Source organism: Dipteris shenzhenensis, chromosome 3 (genome assembly GCF_047967505.1).
Source record: "Dipteris shenzhenensis isolate YYH24624 ecotype China chromosome 3, Dip_SZ_1.0, whole genome shotgun sequence".
Classification (NCBI taxonomy): Eukaryota; Viridiplantae; Streptophyta; class Polypodiopsida; order Gleicheniales; family Dipteridaceae; genus Dipteris; species Dipteris shenzhenensis.
Genome location: NC_141598.1, coordinates 10,685,689 through 10,706,979, shown reverse-complemented (window position 1 = coordinate 10,706,979; position 21,291 = coordinate 10,685,689). Strand labels below are relative to the sequence as shown.

Below are 21,291 nucleotides of genomic sequence, written 5' to 3'. Positions count from 1 at the left end.
GTATAGAAGGTCCAAGAGTGCAAGTTAAATAATGGGAAAAGTAGGATGAGCTGGCAAGATTCCTTGTGCCAACCCTCCACTTATCCTCTTAGAGATTTGAACGTATTATAAAATTAGGGAGAGACCAAGGGAGTATTATAGACTTGAGATATGGGGCTTGATTTATGTGGAAAAATGAGGCAAAGGGTTGTCGCACACAATTGAGAGTGTGTAACCGCCTAGCCCACATGGGAGACTTTTCCACACACACCATGCATGTGGGAGGATGCATTTATTGGGAGAGACCCCCTCTCTTGGCTATAAAAGGAGGGAGCTATTCCTTGATGAGACACGCTCATTCTTGTAAAGCCACCTAGCTAGTACTTTGATTTCCCCCCTTCCCTTCCTTTCAAATAAAGCATGGTCCTCTTTCCTTGATGTCTCCATCTTTACATTTCTCCTCCAATCATGTACATGCTTCTCTTCCCCCACTCCCTTTCCCCTTGTGCCATAGTCTCCCTCTTCATTCCCTCTCCTTCTAATCCCTTGTCCCCTTCCATGATAACGTTTCGCCCTCACGTTCTCCTTTCCTCTATGGCCCTTGAGCGTTGCCATGCTTAGTATCTAGTCTCTTGTCCTGATTTCTTTTCCAGCTAACAGTAGCTGTGGTCTTTGGTTCTGCAACTATTTGCCTCAATATGTCTGTGCTTGGCAAAATCTCTTACACATAATTTTTTGTGAGTAGTTGGCAAAGTTTCTAACACATAATTTTGCCAAGCACACACAATTTATGTGAGTGCATGGGGAAGCTTTAACACCATTCCCAATGTAAACGCAAGTCACTTTATAAATGTGAGGATGTGAATCAACAAAGTTCAAAACACCATATTAATCAATGTGCTATGTTGTCTAAGCAATTTCTTGTGAAAGAAAAGAGGGACTCATTATCAATAATGGACATAAGGGAGGTGGAGACCACATGGTTGTTCTCCAATTTTGACTCATCAATTTTTGACTTTTTATTCAAAGAGGGGACATTTTTCTTCAAGCAAATGGTCCCTACTTTTATGTTGTTTTTTTAGAAGTGATGAAAGGACACTATATATGCGACCCATTAGATTAAAGGTGGTGTGCGATCAATGACCGGCTACCATGTTGAGCACCTCTTACAAAATAATGGTCAAGACCATGGCATTGGGGGTTGACAAATATTAGCTTTAAGTTGGGAGGACCAGGATTGGAGAGTAAAATTGGTTAATTAAAGGTCAAGATATGTTTGAAACCTTTGCAATGCACATCTGTGTATTGGAGTCCAAGCAAGTAGTGATTCTCTTCATCTTAGACTGGGACAAGGCTTGATGATCATTTGAGGTGGGATTTCCTTTTCAAATTTTCGACCAATTTGGACCAAATGAAGATGGAGGGATATTTGCCAGATATTTAAATGGAGAGAGACTTGACAAACATGTGCTCAAGAGGTGGGTGAGACATAGGTGTCCCCAACTCAACAATCGATTTTTTGACGGTTGCAATTGCTTTTGACACTTGCACTTGATCTTTCTTCTCAGTCTCTAACTGTTCAATTGTGTGGAAGGAGCTGTACTGTTGCTGAGAGTAGTAAATCAAGTAACCCAGAGCCAACCCCTCACCACTTGAAATTTTCAAAAAGCATGAATCAGGATGCCCTCGGATTTGGATTCCTTTGAATGAAGTCAGACGCATTTCTTGTCTTAAAACTTTTGGAAAATCATCTTTTGCCTAGGATCAAAGGCCAAAAATGTAATGGCACAGCCGTCTGAAATCTCCTGCAAAATCTATCCAACACTAGTGCCAGCTTCAGAGAAAAGCATTGCAGCACTTGGGCATGGGAACCTTAACAGCAACTTTCTGGCATTCATTTTCAAAGGAGCCCTTAGTATTAATCTCATTAAATGAATCCAAACACACTTTTCCCTCCTTGCGCACGTGCAGTCGAAGGTGCAAAATAGAAAAATGCCAGTAAAAGCCTGTTTACCCCAGGAATTTTCCCATTACTCTATATGAAGTTATTTTGCACACAACATGATGTAATAAACATGAGATAAGGATAACAGCAACATCAAAGCAAAGAAATAAATAGCTTGTGAAATGGGGCAAATATAAGCTACCTTGGATGTGTATATCAATCAGCCAAAGTGGCAGAATGTGGTGATAGCAGCTGCTAAGCATTTGAAATAAATGCCAATTTTATCAAATTAAATCATCACAATATTCCCGCCGATGGGCCCTTTCAGCACCGCCTACTAAAGATGAATCTCTGATTCATCGCGAGAGCCTCAAATACAAATACTCCAGCTGGAACTTCTAAGTTTGAATGCAACAAGCATTCTCCATTACATGCAGACCTGCCATCAGATTGCCACAGTCACCATTATTGCAAGCCAGCAGGCTACCTTCGAGATAAATTCCATATAAGCAGTCGTCAGGCATCTCGAAATAACATCTGCTAGCCTTGTGGCAGCCTCTGGAATAACTGCCATTCCCAGTCCCTACATTTTAGATACAGGACTAAATATAGCAGTCCGAGAATCTGTCCTCCAAGCCAAACTAGACCACAAAGACACAAGGGTCGCTTACAGCCTTCTTTATCATTATAGGGAGCAATTTAAAAACTTGAGTTTGGGACAAGAACATAGGGGTTCTACACAAAATGTTCATTCATTCCAAATAACGGTAAGCTTGAATGAGAAGTAGGTGCCTGAGAATATTCAAGAAGTGGTTCTAGCGACCGTTGAGGCCAACAAGAACACTATGTGATACATCAATTCACCGATTTTTAGGTCAAGTAGATAAAAATAATTTAGGAAGTGAAGAGTAACAGAGATAGCTTGCCATAATAATATCATCCATAAGTCCCCTGTTGGAAAAACCGAAGCAACTTCTTGAAAAGAAGGTGTACTTGATCCATTCCGACTATGGCTTCCTCTTCTTTCATCAAATGCACAGCTTTTCTACAAAGAGTGCCCAATGATACATTCTGGTACATAAGCTCTCCGCCTCCAATTAGCTGTGAAATATCCGTGTCATGGACACTCTTCAAGTTGAATGAGAACCCTGCAAAAGAGAGCCCATGCATTATTAAAGAGGAGTGAGCGCAGCAAAAGATGGACACTCTTCAAGTTGAATGAGAACCCTGCAAAAGAGAGCCCATGCATTATTAAAGAGGAGTGAGCGCAGCAAAAGCACTCGTTCATTCTGGTCTTAGATGCTCTTCCAAATATACATACTAACCAGTTGGACCATGCTGGAATTGGATCTGAGCAGAAATCTCATCACCACAAAGACTCAGGTTGAGGCCAAGTAGGCATTCTAGCAATTGCTGCATTAATTTTGAGTGATTGCTCAAAACTAAACCAGCTTCAACTTCTGCAACAACAGAATAGCATGTATGTTAATCTCTCTCTCTCTCTCTCTCTCTCTCTCTCTCTCTCTCTCTCTCTCAACCAAACCCTCTCCTGGAAACCAAATTAGCTTATCTTCAGCAACAACAAAGTAGTATCTATGTTAATCTCTCTCTCTCTCTCTCTCTCTCTCTCTCTCTCTCCCTCCTATAGCCAGATTTTTGGCAATAAACAGCCTTGAAACAGCCCTCTACCAGCCTACATACCCTGGCATAGCCCCCCAACTACCTGCACAATTCACTGGGAGAACCGACAACTATTCTTGGGCGGGCACACCCACAAATCAGCCCTCACTCCCAATAGGAGAGACAGGAGATGCCCAGAATTCTAGCAGCACAAACACACACATCTCTCTCTCTCTCTCTCTCTCTCTCTCTCTCTCCCTAGCTATCTATATAACTATCTTTCTATCTATGTGTGTGTATAACTATCTTTCTATTTGTGCGCACAAGCGCGCGCGTGTGTGTAGGTATGTACATTACATATATATATGTATGAATGTGTATATCAATCATGACGCTAAGAGTCTATAAGCTCTGCACACGAGCAGATTCAAAGATGAAGCACTAATCTTGCACTACAATCCAGAGGAGCACATCAAAGACTCCATGTATTTTTGTGAACCACAACAACTAATCGGTAGCTATAGAGGATATTTAAATGCAATGAAACTACTTGAAAAATTGGAGTTCCAAAAGCTCATGCAATTCTGTCAAGTAATGCAACTATCTGAAGCTGTAGCCCAAGAATGTCTGATGGCATTAATGCTGTCTATCTGGATATTTAAAATTATTTCAATTATGGAAAATATGCAACCAAAACCATATGTACATACATGGATGTATAAAATATAGCTCAATATTTTGCCTTTTGTATCCCTCTTTTATACTCACTCATCCTAATGTCAGCAGTTGACTCCGTGTGTGCAGCTGACAACTTCGGGCCCAATGCATTACCCTCAGGTTTGCCAACAGCATATTCTAGCTTTAACTTCTTGATTTCTTGTCGAAGCTCCAAATCTGTAAGGGTAACACAAAGCCTAGCATGAGAAATGAACTTAAACTTAGCAGATAATGATATTTGCATCTAAAATTGTGCACTACCCAAAAAGCCAATGGAAAAGAATGAAACAGGACTCACTTTTTGATCGTTCCAAAAGAAGATCATTTCTACACTCCACATTATCCTTTTCCAACTCCCTACATCTGCAGATATGCAAATCAAAATATACGAATATGCAGAAGGTAACAATGGACGATAAGAATCCTTTGCAGCACATAAACATAATCAAAACTTATCTTCAATAAAGTTATAAAACAACAGAAGTATACCTGTCCAAAAGCTCTGATATATTAGCGTCTTGAATTTGTTGTCTCAAAGAATGGTTCTCCCCTTTGTAAAGCTCTAACAATTCCTCAGTAGCTGGACATTATTTTGAAATGAGTTATAACAAGCCTCCACACAACAATATTCAGCCTAAAAACTATGCTATCAAAGAATATAAAAACCTTTAAAATCTTTGTACAGCAAGCAATATCTCTTGAAATTTATATGGCAAAACGAGTTCTCTAGAAACTTCCATAACCACTCGCAACTAGAGATATCTTCAGTTCTTACTACACTTTGAATTGAGAGGTTCCAAGCTATACTAACTTAAATCCCACAACAGGTGTCAATAAGGATATGAGCTCTTGAGAGAGAGGGAAGTCACAATGCCATGTCAAAAGGCAGCCAGATGTTTGGGTAGATCAAGAAGAGAGAAAGGAAGATAATATATCACGACATTAAACTCTAAGGTCCCAAAAGAGATGAATTTGCAGCAACAAGCCATGCCCCTACTGGTGGTAAACAGTAGCATCACAAGCATAGCAATTGCAGCAGCCCAAACACTGCTGCCATAGCAAATAAAGCAGCCCAAAAATGCCAAGAAAATTCCTAATAACTTAACCAAAGAGTGAGCTCTAAGACCATAAAGGATGCAAAATTGCAAGACATTCTTGAGGGCAAGGAAAACTGCATCCAACGTAGAGTATAACAGCAGCTCTCATATGCATGTGTTGAACAATGATGATCCCATAGTTTATTTGAGGTTTGTAAGCGTGTACATTGGAAGAATGTCATGAAACAGAGTGGCATGATGCCATTATTAAGTTTTATTTGAGGTTGGTAAGCCATGAAACATGGTGGCATGATGCCATTGTTACGAATGACACTTGGGAGCTTCTTGACCTTCTACCTGGAAAGAATATAGTAGGATGCAATGCAACCAATCTATCCATGGCAATGCATTTCTGGCCCTTGAGGCAAATGAATGTCGAATTAGCCTTCTTACACAGATCCGGATGATGGTACACCAAGGTATATGCCTTCTTTAAGTATTTTGATTTTGATTAAGTCAAATCAGATCTAAATCTCTTAGTTTTACATGACACTGACCCCTTCGTTGTCGTAATTCTCTATTGAATCATCCCCTCATTGCATAAAATGATCAACCTCTCATAGGACAGCTCAAACAACATTACTAGTTTCGAACAATAGATTTGAGATTTTTTTAAAAAGGTAATTTTGAGGCATAAGTGATAGCAGCACACTAATGCATTTTTTATCAGCCAGACGAAGTACATTAAAGGCTTACTAAAAAGATCACATGCAAGACGGCACAACAATATCCACTGAGCACTCCCATGGAGACATGCTTGAAATTGGATATTGTGGATGCCAAGCCAATTAGACAAATGACCACTAGACTAGACATCTATATGCAATGAACCAAGACACATCCGAAGAGCAAGTAGCAGAAATGGAAAGCCTACTATGGCATACACTTTCTCAATCAGCTACAGCAATATTTCTTGCGTAAGCAAAAAACAAAATACTAGCTCTATCTTGCATTGTGGTTCAGTACAGCAAGTATTGAAGCGATTTGGCATCAAATGTTACTTGGTAATCTTGGCATTGCACAGAAAGGTTAGTTTCGATTGGTCGCGGCAACCAATCATGCATTGCTTTGGCCAAGAATCTGTGGATCATTCCAAGACTAGCATATTGATATCAAGGGTGTATCAATTCATACATGAAAAGGTAAAAACTGAGCACACCCAAATGATCTATTGTTTTGCGAGGACAATCCAAAAGACATGCATCATTGCTTTACAAACGGATGAAATTGTCTATGCAAACGTCTCCTTAGTATCTAAGATAACTTGCTTCTAAAGAGGAAGACTAACAATGCATAATCTTTAAAAATCAAGTCAAACTCTATCATGGGCATCCTCAGCCCGTGGCATGCTGGACTGCCTGGACTGCCATGTCAGCAGACAGCCACATCAGCAGTCCACACAGGCAGCCAGGTCATCCAGCCACACAGGCAGGCCTGCCCAATCAGCTGAACAGGCACCATGTGAGCTGATGCAGTGCCACATCATCAGGCGCAGTGCCACATCAGCAGTGCCAGTCGGGTGACATCAGCAGTCAGTGCAGTCAGGTATTGGCAGGATGCTGGTCGGTGGGATTGCAGCAGCCAGGGCCCAAGGGGGCCTATAAAAGGCAGACCCTTGGCCCTTTATTCTTCATCCGCTCCTCCAAGTGCTCTAGCTTCAGCCAGCAGCAGCTCTAAGGGTCTGGGTCAGGGCAGGAGAATCTGCAGCAGTCCAGCAGCCCCTTTCAGCCCCTCCTGAGTTAGTCTACAGCCTGGTTCAGTCTGGTACAGCAGCAGATCAGGGACAGCCCTCAGTTCCCAGCTCTTCAGTGAGGGTTTTCCCCCTCTATACAGTACAGTTTCCATTCTGAGGGCTCATCCCCTCCATAAAGTACTTAGTTCCTTCAGTTCTTTACAGTTGTTTCAGCTCTCTACGCCAGACCTTCTTGCAGTTATCATTTCCCTCTTGGAAGGCCAAGTGTATTTCCTCCCTCTGATTCTCACACTCACTCGACAGGTCCATTTATGGTTTTGAGTCCATTATTCTATCAATTCAGATAGTACTGAGCAAGAGAGAGAGTGAGTTAGGGTTCCTCCCTGTTACAAAATCCTACAACCATTTTGCATTACAGGAGGAGTTGTTGGGTTTATATGCCCGTGGATTATGTAATGCCCTCATGGGTTATAATATTTAGTCTACACTAGGTCATAACATGTGTACCAATGTATACGGTTCATAGAATTCAAATCTAGAATCTCACTCCGGTTCAATGATGGCGTGTAAGGTCTTCCATAGCTTGATGCAACAATGATTTTTTGCAACATACAAGTCATTCAGAGACGTAATCTTTAATCTAGAATCGGACTCCGGTTCAATGATGACGTGTACGGTCTTCCAAAGCTTGATGCAACAATGTATAGGGTTCATAGAATTCAGATCTAGAATCTCACTCCGGTTCAATGATGGCGTGTAAGGTCTTCCATAGCTTGATGCAACAATGATTTTTTGCAACATACAAGTCATTTAGAGACGTAATCTTTAATCTAGAATCGGACTCCGGTTCAATGATGACGTGTACGGTCTTCCAAAGCTTGGTGCAAGAATGATTTTTTGCACCATACGTGTCATTCTGAGACATAATCTTAGTCCAGGGTTTAGGATCTCCTACAACACTCACGATGTCTTTGTATTTCAAATCCATTTCAGCTTTCTCACTCTCACAAGCTTCAATCCTAGAACTTGACTCAAAGATCAACCTCTCAGCATATTCAAATAAGACAAATCTATCACTCTTATTGAGAAGAAAACCATACATCTCCTTCACTCTAACAAGCTCAATACAATTACAATAACAACTCTAGAAAAAGGAGACTCCTAACAAGCAAAAAATAGCTAACAATAGCAAGCTAGTAAGCACTAGAAGGGGACTCAGCTTTACCATTCAATTTACAAAACATATTTTTCCATTTCGAAAGAGTTTAGAGATTTTGGGGCTTGATGGTGCATAGCATTTCATAGAATTCCATCTATGTCGTTGATTGAATACCATCCCTTGTGCAATGGTGCCCCAACTTAGTAGAAGAAACAAGAAGGAAATGGTGCTAGACTTGCCATCTACTCAATCATGGTGTGCAGTACAATCATTCTCCAATGGCCTTTGCTGATTAAAAAAGATTAGTATCTCTTGAGAATCCATTTCTCATTTGGTATCTTTTAGTACATAAGTGGAAGGACTCCAGAGTGCTCGCTCATTACTAGAAGAATATAGATATACTCATTCTACACTACATAAGCCGAATCTGCAATTCCATCTTATAATCGGATAGCCATGATAGGTTAGGAAGAATTCTGCAAAGTCAGCTTTGCACATCTGCTGGTACAAAAGAAGAGAATACCAGTACTACCATGAACAAACCCAACTCATCATGGAAAGCCACGTGAAGTATTAAACATCATGATAGTGTCTATTCAGAATGCCATAACCCAATGGTATCCAAAGTTTAAGCATGACAGAAATGGCTTTACACCATTGGTTTACCAAAACAATCTAAATATAAACTAACTTAGTAAACTACACAGGAAGACGCACACAGTTTGCACATGAGACATCTTGAGTACCAGTACATCAATCTAAAACATAAGCTTCAGAATAATTCATCAAGCTGCTCAAATAGATCCACCAGAATAAACCACAACCACCACCTTGGACTCATCAACAAAACAATACTGATGTACAACTTATTTTTACGAATACTATTCGGAAGCGATTTAAACTCAAATAGAACGTTTTGATCATCAAGCAAAGGCTGATGATAAACTTTCAAAGATCATGAATTCACAGGAAAGAGCCAATCTATTTCAACAGTTCCATACAAAACATTTGTTCATGTTAGCATACATTTAGAACATTTTGATTGTCCACCCGTGGCTGCTGACAAAGGGTCAATATACCTAGATGAATCCAAGAACATTCCCAAACTCATCCAACATAGTGCAGTTTCTCACGATAGTCACTCATAAGATTGAAAACCATAAAGTCCATCACGCATAGTAGGGACTAGCTACTATGACATCCCCACTGACGTCATCAGCGCCCAACAGTGGGTGTAGACCATAGTATAAAAGTATGCTCTCACACATAGAAATTCACACACCCACACATACTTGAGCATCCATTTATACAAAGTCTTCGTACTGACTTTCTATTGGCACTCCGGAGGTGAAGGCCAAACTCAACCATGACAAAGGCTAGCACTAAAGGAGAAGGCTAATCAAAAAGTAGTCCAAAGCTCTTCATTCAAGCTACGACGGCTTGTGAAGTCTAAATGATTTCATTTTAGTCTCTCCCAAACGAGTATCTAAATCTAAATCTAAATCTAGCTGGTAGGGCAACGCACCATTTAAGATAGAAAGAATTATCTCAATACCAGCAGGCCGCAACTCAGACGAAAACGTCACAAGGTGAAATTTGCATGTCCGCTAATACGGCAGAAGCATATACCTAGATGAATCCAAGAACATTCCCAAACTCATCCTCTAAAAACACAACATAGTGCTGACAAAGGGTCAAACCTCAAACAAATTCAAAGGAAAAAAACTCAGCAAGATTATGATCTATTGAGACCAATAATTCCAAGTCAAGGAAACAACTTCATTGATGCAAGAGCTAGCAAACCATTGCCAAGCCTAGAATCTCTGAAACATTACTCTGGTTCCTACGAGTCATAGCACAATTAAAATGTGTACCCTTTATAAAGGCGTTTATCCGTGAAGTCTGGTCTTCAAAAAGTGCATCCACTCCTTCAAATCTCCGTGCCTTGGGGAAAGCAAACAAAATAAGTTTGGGACACAAGTGAGCAGAAACTAACTAAATGAACGAACTTGTGACGGCAGAAAAAATATAAAGTAGCACTGGACATTCCTACCTTTAGTTTCTGGTACTTTCTGTAAATCTTGTCATAATCCTTTTGTAGCTGCAATCAAGAACAAAGGATCGAGCGCGTCAATATCCAGAACTTAGCTTTGACAAATTCTATCCTGTTCAGCTTATGTCTCAAGGCAGCAGAGGCGTTCAGATATTCAGGGAAAATCTCATGTCACCAATTTCTCAACATAATCCATGATATTAAGTGATGTCTGTAATTAGACTACCACTGAAGAAATATGCATCATATAATTGTATTTTCAATCAAACGAAAGCAAAAAACAAAAATGATGGACTTTAGGAAGAGGATTGTTGCCGCAGGCTAGCATGCTGGCCTTGACTCGGTTCCAACATTACCGAGCCATAGTGCCATGTTTTGAACCCCCCAACCAAGACAGCAAAATGCAGACTGTCTACATTAAAGTAACTTATAAAACAAAACTCCAATGAAGCACAGGCGGAATTCATGGTGAAGAGCCAAAGGGCAAATGCAAATCTAAGAAGCCATTGCACAAGGAGAGACCATCTTTTCTCATATAAATGGCATAACTGCCAAATCAAACCACGCAGAGATCATTACTTGGAACTCCGATAAGAAGATAAGATGTGAGAGGTAAAAAATACATGCTGCACAATGAAGTAGATCCAAATGACAGTTTCACATTCTGCAAATACAAACTATAATACTAATTCATGGCTCTGATGGTGTACTAACAGACGCACATCAGGACTTACTGTAGCCCCAGACAGGGGAGGCAAGGAGTAGCTCAAGCTGATACAATGTAGAAAGGATGAGAGCATAACAATGACAAAAGACTTCTGTGGTAAAGAGGAAGCTTTCCATATTCTAGGTGGCTACAGAAATAACTGTTCTGATGAAGCAAAGATGGTCAAGGTTTCATGCCTTTTCACCAGATGGCATTGCTCAATTCACAAACTAGCACTTTGAGGTGTATACAACCCAACGATTGGAGAACCACCGAAAAATAAAAATGTTTAAAGCCAATACACAAGGACAGGCCTTTCCTGAGATCACAAATGAGATTAAACTACAATACAAAGAGACCCAACTGAGCAAAATGTAAAATTTCAGAGCATGAACATACATACTGCACACTGAATGAGGTCTCAGGCTTTCATATTCTACCAATGATAGCTATGAAAAAAGCTATAAAACAAAGAGGGGTAACCCAGAATAGAAAGCTCATTAAAAGAAGCACAGCAGTGCTTACTGTGGTTGCAGACGTAAAATGAAAAAGAATCAAACAAAAATTCAAAAAGGAAAAGCGCATACCAATGAGAACAGACTTGTGCTTAGATGGGAGCTTTCCACATCGTTGACGATGTCCACGGTTTGCAAAACCCCTTTGTCCTTGCCGCCTGGCCTGGAAGGCGCGCTTGATTGTGGACGTACAGAGGGAACTACACGCCCTTCGTCTACTGTACAAGCTGCCGATGCTTTCCTATTGGCATCACTTTCCGCTGGAGATGCGGAGTCTCTTATTGCAAGTTCTGCTTCAACAATAATACCGGAGGAAGTTTGTCGATCATGGAGTCCTTTATCTGCGTCAGACCTGATTACAGCACCTCTCCCATTTCTTGGAGCACCTGCGGGATCTTTACTTAGCACGCCGTCGGATGCGTGTCCAGCCACTGATCGATTTGGTTCTGCTTCCCTCTCAGTCTCGCAGTCCTTTGAAACAGAGCCTGCGCCTGCGAGGGCTGCTTCGTTATTGTTCTTGGAACTCCCTGATCTCGTGCGTAGGCGTTTGAAATGGCTCCCCAGCGTTGTCGAATCCTTCCTTTTCTTGTTCTCCCTCGAAACAGAAGAATTGCTCGCCCCGTTGTTGGGAGGCTCTCCATCGCGCAAACCCGTAGACCATGCTGAGTCATTCTCTTTCTCGCTGGACTTTTGTAGGGTAGATGTTCTTCTCATCTGCAGAGTCTGCTTTCTGGAGGAAGGAATGAGATTGTTGCCATGAATAACGTTAAGAGGTGAGGATATGTCTCCGTCGACGGCTTCAGCTCTGCGGGTTGACCTAGTTTGACGACTTTGAGATCGTATGGGCTGATTTAGAAACGTCGCAGTACCCATGGCGGAGGCCTTTGTCCCATGTCATCTGAAACGATACAATGACTCGAAAGGCAGCATTCTTCGGGTGGTGCTTGCTTGTTCGCCCGACGGCAGCCTCGCGATGCTACAAGGACCGACCACAAGTCAAAAACAGTGGCTTTCCGTTTTGGAACCGGGCTGGCTGACGATAGAATTGAATTGCGCTTCCTGGATCTATGATCCCTGCAAGAGCTTGAGTTTTGCCAACTGCGGAGAATTACAATGCAGGGATGACTGGCATACGAAATGTTGACAACTCGCTTAAGAATTCCGCATCGCCCTCACCATGTGAACTTGAAATCCGCCCTGGCGTTGAGCAGAGCGGGGACGTAAAATGGCCCTCCACTGGTGCAAAATTCTGGCACAAAAAGAACGAAGAGCGAGAAACAGAGCAAAGAAAAGAGAGGAAAGGGAGGGAGAGGGAGGGAGCACCGTTTGGGGAGCGGGATAAGTCGATGTGGAGCTGGAGGTGCGAGCGAGGAGAAGGAGATGGAGTTTGGGGAAGGCGAAGAGAAATGGGGAAGGAAGAAGGAACCCTAGGAGAGCTTGTGGTCCGCCATAGCCAGATCCTTCGCAAGCTTACAGAGAAAAAAGTGAAGATGAAGAATGCTTTTTTTTTTTTTCAACCCATTTTGCTGTTTTGCTTGTTTACAATTTTGTTTTTGCCTTGCCTCCCTTTTTCAAATTTAGAGCCGTTGAAACCCCCTTTCCCATGTCTCATGAGTTCCCTAAGGGCACCACCGGCTCTGCAAGTAAGGCCCTCGATCAGAGCAGGATGGGGAGTTGTCCCTAGCGTATGGTGTCATGCCACCTGAGGAGGACACCCCTATTAAGTGCATCTTGTCTAGATGGGTTTGAAACCTACCTTACTTAAAAGTTTCCCTCAAAGGCTCGCATCGCCTGGGTCTCCCTCCTTACATAATGGTAACCTTGAGACAGCTTGACGTTGAGTTTAATCTTCAAATTGGCAACACCCAATTTGTCACCATTCCATTGTAATATGATATGTTGTAACCTCCTCAAGACTTTGACAATAAGGGCAGAAGGGCAATAGGGTCGAGGGAGACACTACTCTCATGACACCATCTTCTAATTTTTTACACGGTCCCTTCTCATGGCAACCCACAAAACAAAGATGATAAGTCTAGACAAATGACTTTTTTCACACAACCCCCCTATCCTAGACGAACAAATGAATGCTCTAAATGGAGCTCTTAATATGATTGGCATCACTAAGCCGATTAGCTATTCTATTGAGCAATCTTTCAAATTTGAAGGTTGGATTATGCTATGCAAACGAACGCCCATGCTAATTTGGCCTTGCAACAACCCCGCAATTTTCTATTACTCATGGCTTCCTTGAGGTTGAAGCTCTTATCAAGAGCTTCGATCTCAAAGTCCACACAACCTTCCCTTGAAAAATTGATTTGCGGCTATCATCCTCATTATTTTTTCTTTTTTTTCTCAGGAAGGCCCTCCCAAGGGGCTTCCCCTTGATTGTAGCCATGATTTGGTCACTATATCCCAATCCAAGTGCATTCTTAAGGCTGATACATGAGGCCTAGAGCTCTTCTCCTCTACTTGATCTCACCTCATTATCTTTGTCGTTTCTTGCTCGAGTGATCTACTCCTAGGTTTTCCTTAGCTACTTTATCCGCACTTGCTCTTCTCTACTCTACCATCTTGCTGCTCAATTCAACTACTCATTAGCAAATGGCAATGGCTCAAGCCCTCATGCCCATATATAACCTAGGCCGTGGCAAATCAGGCCCTAATGCTTTTAACCCCTCAAACATCTCCTCTAGATGTTGGCTTTAAACTTAGTCCTAGGGCATTCTACCCTAGGCTAACAGCCTTACCCTCTAGCATCTCTGCAAACCTAAGGCCATTTATGTGGAACCCATGACTAGCCTAGGATGTAACAGCACTAACAGTGGCAACTCAGTTCGATGAGCACAAAAGGGCATCGTCATAGAGACTACTACCATGGCTACCATAGTCACAAGACTAACACTGGCAATTTAGTTCCGTGAGCACAAAAGGGCATCGTCATAGGGACTCGTACCATGGCTACCATCGTCCTTAAGGACTACTACCATGGCTACCACTAGTAGTAGAGCTACATGGGTAGCTACTACTAGCAAGGCTACATTTGTTGTTTCTTTTGGCGAACACTAGTGTTGCATTATCTCAAAGAGAGCACTAGAAAGTTTTTCTTGCAATTGTGTCAGTCCCAAGGCCCTAGGTCTCAATGAAATGGTCTTTTTCCATCTTTCCATAGTCCATTATGATTGGTTAAACTACAAAAAGAACACATGTAATAGGTCAAATTACTTCGGCAACCATTTGTTTTCTTGTTATCCTTGTTGCATGCATGGGCTATCTATTGCAATGTGGATATATTGGGCTTTTTTGTGTACCCATAGCAAAACACATGTGGATTGTACAATAATGCAAAGGAAGGAGAGCTGAAGGACCAAACAACATTATGCCTTGTCATTCATGAGGGTTTAGCTATCTAAACCAGGCCAAACCCTCATCAAGGAGAATTATGGATAAGCATTTGCATGGTGGGCAACACTTGCATCCTTGAATTATGGATAAGCATTTGCATGGTGGGCAACACTTGCATGTGCATGCAAGCTACTACACAAGTACCGATCATGAAAGGTCATCATGAAGTAGGGTGGATTAAACAAGGTCATTTTAACACTATTGCTGCACTGACATCCAAAGGAAAATAAAGATCAATGACACAAAACCCTCGATGCAACATGATCCCAATCTTGTCTACCTTCTCATAGAAGGTCATTGTGTTGTACTCTCTAGGACTTGAAATGCTCGCTCTTGTGGAATCTCTTCATTCCCTCGATCGATTCCCCCCACATCTTCATGTCAGTAGCTTGAATGGCATGCACACCTCTAGCCTCTATATGGCTGTGCTCTATGGATTCCTCGGAGACATTGATGAAGGGCTAAGGATTTTCACAACAGAGTACTCTCATCTTGTTGGGGGGGGCCATATTCTGAGTCCTACATTTGTGCAATGTGCATGGTCATGGGCTCTCCATCGTCTCCTCCATTAGCTCCCAAAAAATTCGAATGCAGCAAGTTGGGCTGGTGGCAATACTGAGTTATACCAATATCCTCTTGCCATCAACAATTGACAATACTTAGTTGTACAAATTTCCTCTTGCTCAACGAGGCTCATAACCAGTCAGTCTAATGGCTGGATGTAATCTCTTGGCCTCTAAGGCTCTCAATGATCTTTTGGCTCACTGGATGTAATATTTTGGTCTCTAAGGCTCTCAACAATTGCTAAGTTTTTATAAACATAATCTCTTTTGTTCAATTTTTGCTCCATGAGGCTCTCAGTATAAACTGTTGTTCATTTTTATATAAACCACTCATGCTCGCTCTTGTGGAATCTCTTTGTTCCCTCGATTGTTTCCCCCCACATCTACATGTTATGGCATGCACACCTCTGGCACCTATATGGATGTGATCTATGGATTCCTTGGAGACGTTGGATGAAGGGCTAAGGATTTTCACATCCTCTTCATCATCTAAGGCTCTTAGCGATCCTTTAGCTCACTAGATGTAATCTTTTGGTCTCTAAGGCTCTCAGCAATTGCTGAGTTTTTACAAATGTAATCTCTTTTGTTCAATTTTTGCTCCATGAGGCTCTCTAGTATAAATTGTTGTTAATTTTTACATAAACCACTCAGCAATGGCTGAGTGGTTATGCTCACTAGATGTAATCCTTTGGCCTCTAAGGCTCTCAACAATTGTTGAGTTTTTATATATGTAAGGTCTTTTGTTCAATTTTAGCTCTTACTCAGTGAATTATAGTGATTATTTGGATGGCACCACCAGGCCTCCAGTCACCGCGGTGGCTAGAATACTTTTGACCTCATTTAGGATTTATTGCAACAAGGACTAAAATACCAGTAAAGTAGGACTACATTTTCTTGGCTATAGTGCTAAAATAGCTCCAACAACCCATCGTGGTGGTTGCATGGAGACACATCTAGAAAAATATAATTAAAATTTTAAAAAATGCAATTGACAATATGGCCCTTGAGGGGTCCCCTCTAGGGGCAAGGGCCATATCGACATGCATTATACAATATCCAAGATGCCATTGGATAGATATGGCATGTCGATATGGCCCTTGCCCCTCTAGGGGGATCCCTCAAGGGCCATATTGATAAGTGCATTTTCCTTGGTTGCACAAGGAAATACATTTTCCTTAGTGCACTAATATATAACTCCAAGAACCAACTTGGTGGATGTCATGAATCTCCTTCTATTTGCCTGCACAGTGGTTGTCATAGATCTCCTTCTATAATAATTAAAAATAGATAACTCCATAACTCCAAGAACCAGCACAGTGGTCACTCCGCAAACCTTGAATTTTCATGATCTGCATGGACGGGCTGCCCAATGAGTGACAGGTGGCAAAGCTGCAACAAAAGGTTGGGCAATGACAGATGGTCAGGCTAGAGACTACGCTGCGGGAAGCAGGGTAGACCTACCATGTGTCGAGCTTTGTGATGTTCAGAATGATAGATTGCATCTCATTATTACACCAAGAACTAACGCGGTGGTTGCTCCAAGCCAAACTTTAATTTTCATGATCTACATGGGCACGCTGCCTGGTGACAAGTGACAAAGCTGCGGCAAAAGACTGCGACGACATGTGGTTATGCCAGAGATGAAGCAGTGCAGGGACGCACGATCTAGTCAGGCCAGAGACTACGCTATGCGAAGTGCGAAGTAGGGTAGAGCTACTGTGTGTCAAGCTCTTCGGTGTTCAGAATGATAGATTGTGTCTCATTATTATGCCAGTGCGCATCATGACATCGGGAAAATTTTCGACGAGAGCGTGGGTCTGCCTCAACTTCAAAATCTCACCCAGTAGCACCTCATGTCGTAGCCCCGAAATGGCCTCGAAAATAGTTTCACGATTGGCTATACCCAAGCAAACGTTGACCCAACAATTGGGTAATCCCCTATTGTGAATGTTGTGGAAAGAAATAGGTCATCAATAAATGTAGTGAATGCGGTGAACATAAATAGGCAATCAATGGTGTCATGTGGGTAGTTCGTAATATAACGAGTATATCTCTAGAGACAAAGGCAACTAGAGTCACTATGAGGTTGCTACGAGGGCTGGTAAGCTATCATAGAGTCCTTGTGAGGAAAAAGCTACGGGAGAAATCCTCACTTGTCCAGAGTTTTGCATGTGATAAAAATAGAGTTGATCGAGTCGCCATGCCAAAAGACATATCAATTGCATAGTGCACTTACGTACATATTTGAGTTAACTGTTAAGCAACAAAAGCTCGTTGACATTTATCCTTCATCCGCTCAAGAATTTGTGAAAGCCTTTGCTTTGCTCAGTGAATCGATGAAGGTGAAAATAGAAAAAATCATAGAAACACAGGGTCTACTTTCATCCCCTTGGCATACCTGAATAGGGTGACCATTGATGCGGGTAAGGCCAATGCGTCTCGCCAAACTCCCCCCAAAGGTGTTGCCATGCAGATGCATATCACCTACGGCTTCTGCTCCGCTATGTGCCACAGCCTCAAGCAACATTTGTGCTTTGCTCCTTGAGCTCTATGTTGAGCTCCGTGTCTTCTCAAAGTTTGTGACGGTGCTTTTTCTCAAAACTCTCCCATAGGGGCAAACCAAACTGCCCTCTTTATAAGCCCTCGTGACTCTAGTGGCAAAAAGCTCTACATGTCACACTTCTTCCCCTTCTCATTAATCTCCTAGTATTTCGTGAGGATATCCACTCTGCCTTGCCCTCATCACTGGACCGCTCCTTGCATTTAACTCTTCATGGAATGTGGTGGTTCAAGGTCCCAATGAATTTTTGAATCCCTTCTTTTTCAAAATTAAAATCCTGGGGCACCAACTCAACATGTAATATGTTACTACCCTTGTCCAAAATCTAGGGTATGGGGGACAAGGTCCATTGTATTTCCTAAAAACATTTCAAATATGCAAGGGAAAAATATGAAAATCTCATGTCCCCCCTCCCACAAAATATAAGGTATATATCTTAAAAAATATGCAAGGTTTTAAGATTTGTACATATTTTTTATAATAAGTGAGGCCCAAGGGGGGGGTCTTTTGGATGGGGGGGGGGGTAAAACAAAAAATACACTAAAATATGAAAACCCATCTCCTTTTAAATTATGTCGCTTTTTCATGTGTTACCTAAATTTCAAGATGTAAAGACATATTTAAAGCTCTTTTAGTGTAGAACACAATCATGCTATTTTGACTAATTTACACTCATGGCATATTGTTAAATTCATCTCATGCTCAAGATTTTGATAGGTATTCTTATCAAAGGGACTTGGCGCCCCAATATTAAAATGCTCTAATAGTCTAATACAAAGGGTATCTGAGGGAACACTATCCCAATCGGGCACTTAATTCAAAATAGCCCTTTTGTTATGTACATTGGAGTTCTTATAGGTGTGGCCATGTAGTTCATCTAATAGTCCCCACACCATTCATCAATTAGTTATTAAGACTTGTAGTTTCAGCTCTTAGATAAAAATATACCATTTAGATCCAACCCCAAAGTCATGCTCACGAGCCTCCAAATAGAGACAACTCATTGGCACCACCTTCTAAGACTGCAAAGCTGCCCGAGGGGAGGGGAGGGGGGGGGGTGTGTGTGTGCGCAACCAAAGAGTGGATTAAGGATTGGGTATGCCCTAATCCACCCTTCAAAAAGTTTCCCAAAAAACTAAAGTGTTGTGTGACAATGTCCGTAAAAGCAACACATCCACAAATAGCAATGCTAATTTCTGGGGTTGTATATCAACACTTTCTCCAACATTATTTTGACACTAATCCAAAATGAGGAAAAAAATTAGAAGTCATTAATGTCAAAAAAAGGGTGAATTGTAGTAGTGTATCACTGTGAAACTTCCTCTATCCATGCTCTTTCTCACTTTGAACATTGCTCTTTAATGGAGTACTATGTAGCTCTTGGTTGGGTCTGCGGGCACCAATGCTTGATCTTCATAACCTACCTTTCATTGCTTACTAGCTTTTCATGTACCTTTGATTGAGATTAGTAGTCCCTTTGAGGCTTCTAATGTAGTTACAAGTCTCATCTTACCTCTTCATTCTTTTAGATTTGCATGTGTGTAATGAAATCAAGTTACTTGATTTGCTTATTTGATTCATAGATTAAAAATTGTAGGTCCACATTGCTACTGCTAATATTTTGTTGCTTGTGATCTTTTGTTCTCTTTATGTAGTTTCTTCTAATCTGCACTTCTTTGTCACTTGTAAAGCTTTGTACAGATCTCCTTTGCTTGCTGTATTGCTGGCTTTTTCTTTCTCTACTAGCAAGAACTTCTTCTTATAAGTTATACCTTCTTCCTTTGCAAGATGCATATGAATTTACTGTAGATGTGAGCTATGGCTGATCATGCTATCTTTATCTAACAAGATCTTCTTCTTATAAGTTATACCTTTTTTTCTTGTAGATGTGAGCTATGGCTCATAATGCTCTTCTTTACTGGGGGAAGTAGAGGATCTCCTCTCAATGTAAGGTGATCTATTATTTACTAGGGGGGAGTAGAGGATCTCATCTTAGTCTAAGGTGATCTCTCTTAGGATTCCAATAGCCTAACATGATCTTTTTGCTCTAGAAGACTGCCCAATGAAGGGGCTGCATAGGTCACCCCAATATCATGATGAAACTTAAAGGGCTATAGAATGCTTGGGTACCACATGTCAACATGCTGCGTGCCAAGGGGTCCCAAACCTAGCCATCCATGATAGGCCCTTATTCCCCTAAAACATCAATTTTGAGAGCGAGAACCTTTCACAAGTGGCTAGGGGTTGAGATCCCTTCGCACATGAGCTTGTGGACATGTGGCACAGGATGTCCACTGTAGGTTTCATCATCATGTGAGGGTGAGGGGCATATTAGTCCTCCCAACAAGTTTTGCAAAATACACATATTTGTCTCCCCACAAGTTCCAATGAAGGATGCATACACTCATATTATCTTTTTAGATGACAAGTGTATCACCTAAAACTTCATATGCATGTTGAACATGTATGATAAGGATTTCTTTGATTCTTCAAGCATGTGTAGCTTAAGAGATCTTACTCCTATAATAGCACATCAATTGTCCCTCTGTTCCATATCTTTAACAAATTTTCCTTCACCTTGATTGTTATCAAGGCTTTCTTGACGTTTCTATAATGCATCCAACTTAAATGGTCACATTCAAAACATCACAAGCAGAGGCTCCCTTATTTTCTATCATGGTATTAGAACCAATAAAAGCATTTCCATTATCACCATGATGAAGCTAAAGGGCTACCATATGCATGGTTGACATGTGTCCATACAGAACTATGCCATGGCATCCTCGAACCCCTAGTTGCCTAGAAAAAACAGGCCTCACATAACCCTATCCATGTTCTAGAAGGTGACAGCCCGAGCTAGGCAACTAGGGGTTGGGATCCCCTAGCATGTGACCTTGTGTGGACATGGCCACTCCAAGTTCAAGGGTGAGGAGCCTATTAGCCCTCCTTGTAAGTTCCAACATCTTTTGGGGGGGTGTATGCTAGGGCTATTTTCTAAATGTTACGGTAAGGAGGAGGCAAATCTCTAGATGTCAAAGCACATGTTTACTAGAGCTTCTTAATGACCATTGAACTTATGTCCTACTATTATTCTCCTGAAAGGGAACTCGTGTCTTGAATAGCCTTCTAATTTGCAATGCCTTCTAATATATGTTTTAGCTAGAGTTATATCTAAAGTTTCATTCCATGGACTTAATGGGCATGATAATTCAAATGAACATAGCTATATTGTTGTGGAATGGGAGACAAATGAAGTAGGTTGTTTGGAGTCTCATACTC

The 21,291-nt window shown here is 41.5% G+C and overlaps 1 protein-coding gene across 3 annotated transcripts; it reads right to left on the bottom strand.

Moving 5' to 3' along the window:
• Positions 1–2,116: 2,116 nt before the first annotated feature.
• TTN9 (titan9) lies at positions 2,117–12,978 on the bottom strand. 3 transcript variants are annotated; one of them, XM_087373098.1, is made up of 9 exons: positions 12,661–12,978; positions 11,557–12,460; positions 10,264–10,311; positions 10,085–10,154; positions 4,751–4,841; positions 4,560–4,624; positions 4,313–4,438; positions 3,250–3,384; positions 2,117–3,072 (listed from the first exon to the last, which is right to left on the bottom strand). In XM_087373098.1, the coding sequence occupies exons 2-9, from the start codon at positions 12,355–12,357 to the stop codon at positions 2,861–2,863; spliced, it is 1,548 nt and encodes a 515-aa protein (XP_087229224.1). In that variant the 5' UTR covers positions 12,358–12,460; positions 12,661–12,978; the 3' UTR covers positions 2,117–2,860. The 3 variants fall into 3 exon arrangements, with proteins under 3 accessions (XP_087229224.1, XP_087229222.1, XP_087229221.1); XM_087373096.1 differs by having other exon boundaries at positions 11,557–12,582; positions 12,808–12,978; XM_087373095.1 differs by having other exon boundaries at positions 12,808–12,978.
• Between the last annotated feature and the right edge of the window lie 8,313 nt (positions 12,979–21,291).

What these genes read in the sequence shown, in the direction of transcription:
- TTN9 (XM_087373098.1), bottom strand. Translation starts at nt 12,357, where the DNA reads ATGGGTACTGCGACGTTTCTAAATCAGCCCATACGATCTCAAAGTCGT. An exon ending in ATATCAGAGCTTTTGGACAG is followed by an intron (nt 4,625 to 4,750) that starts GTATACTTCTGT and finishes GCATATCTGCAG; the next exon opens with ATGTAGGGAGTTGGAAAAGG. An exon ending in ATTCCAGCATGGTCCAACTG is followed by an intron (nt 3,073 to 3,249) that starts GTTAGTATGTAT and finishes TCTCTTTTGCAG; the next exon opens with GGTTCTCATTCAACTTGAAG.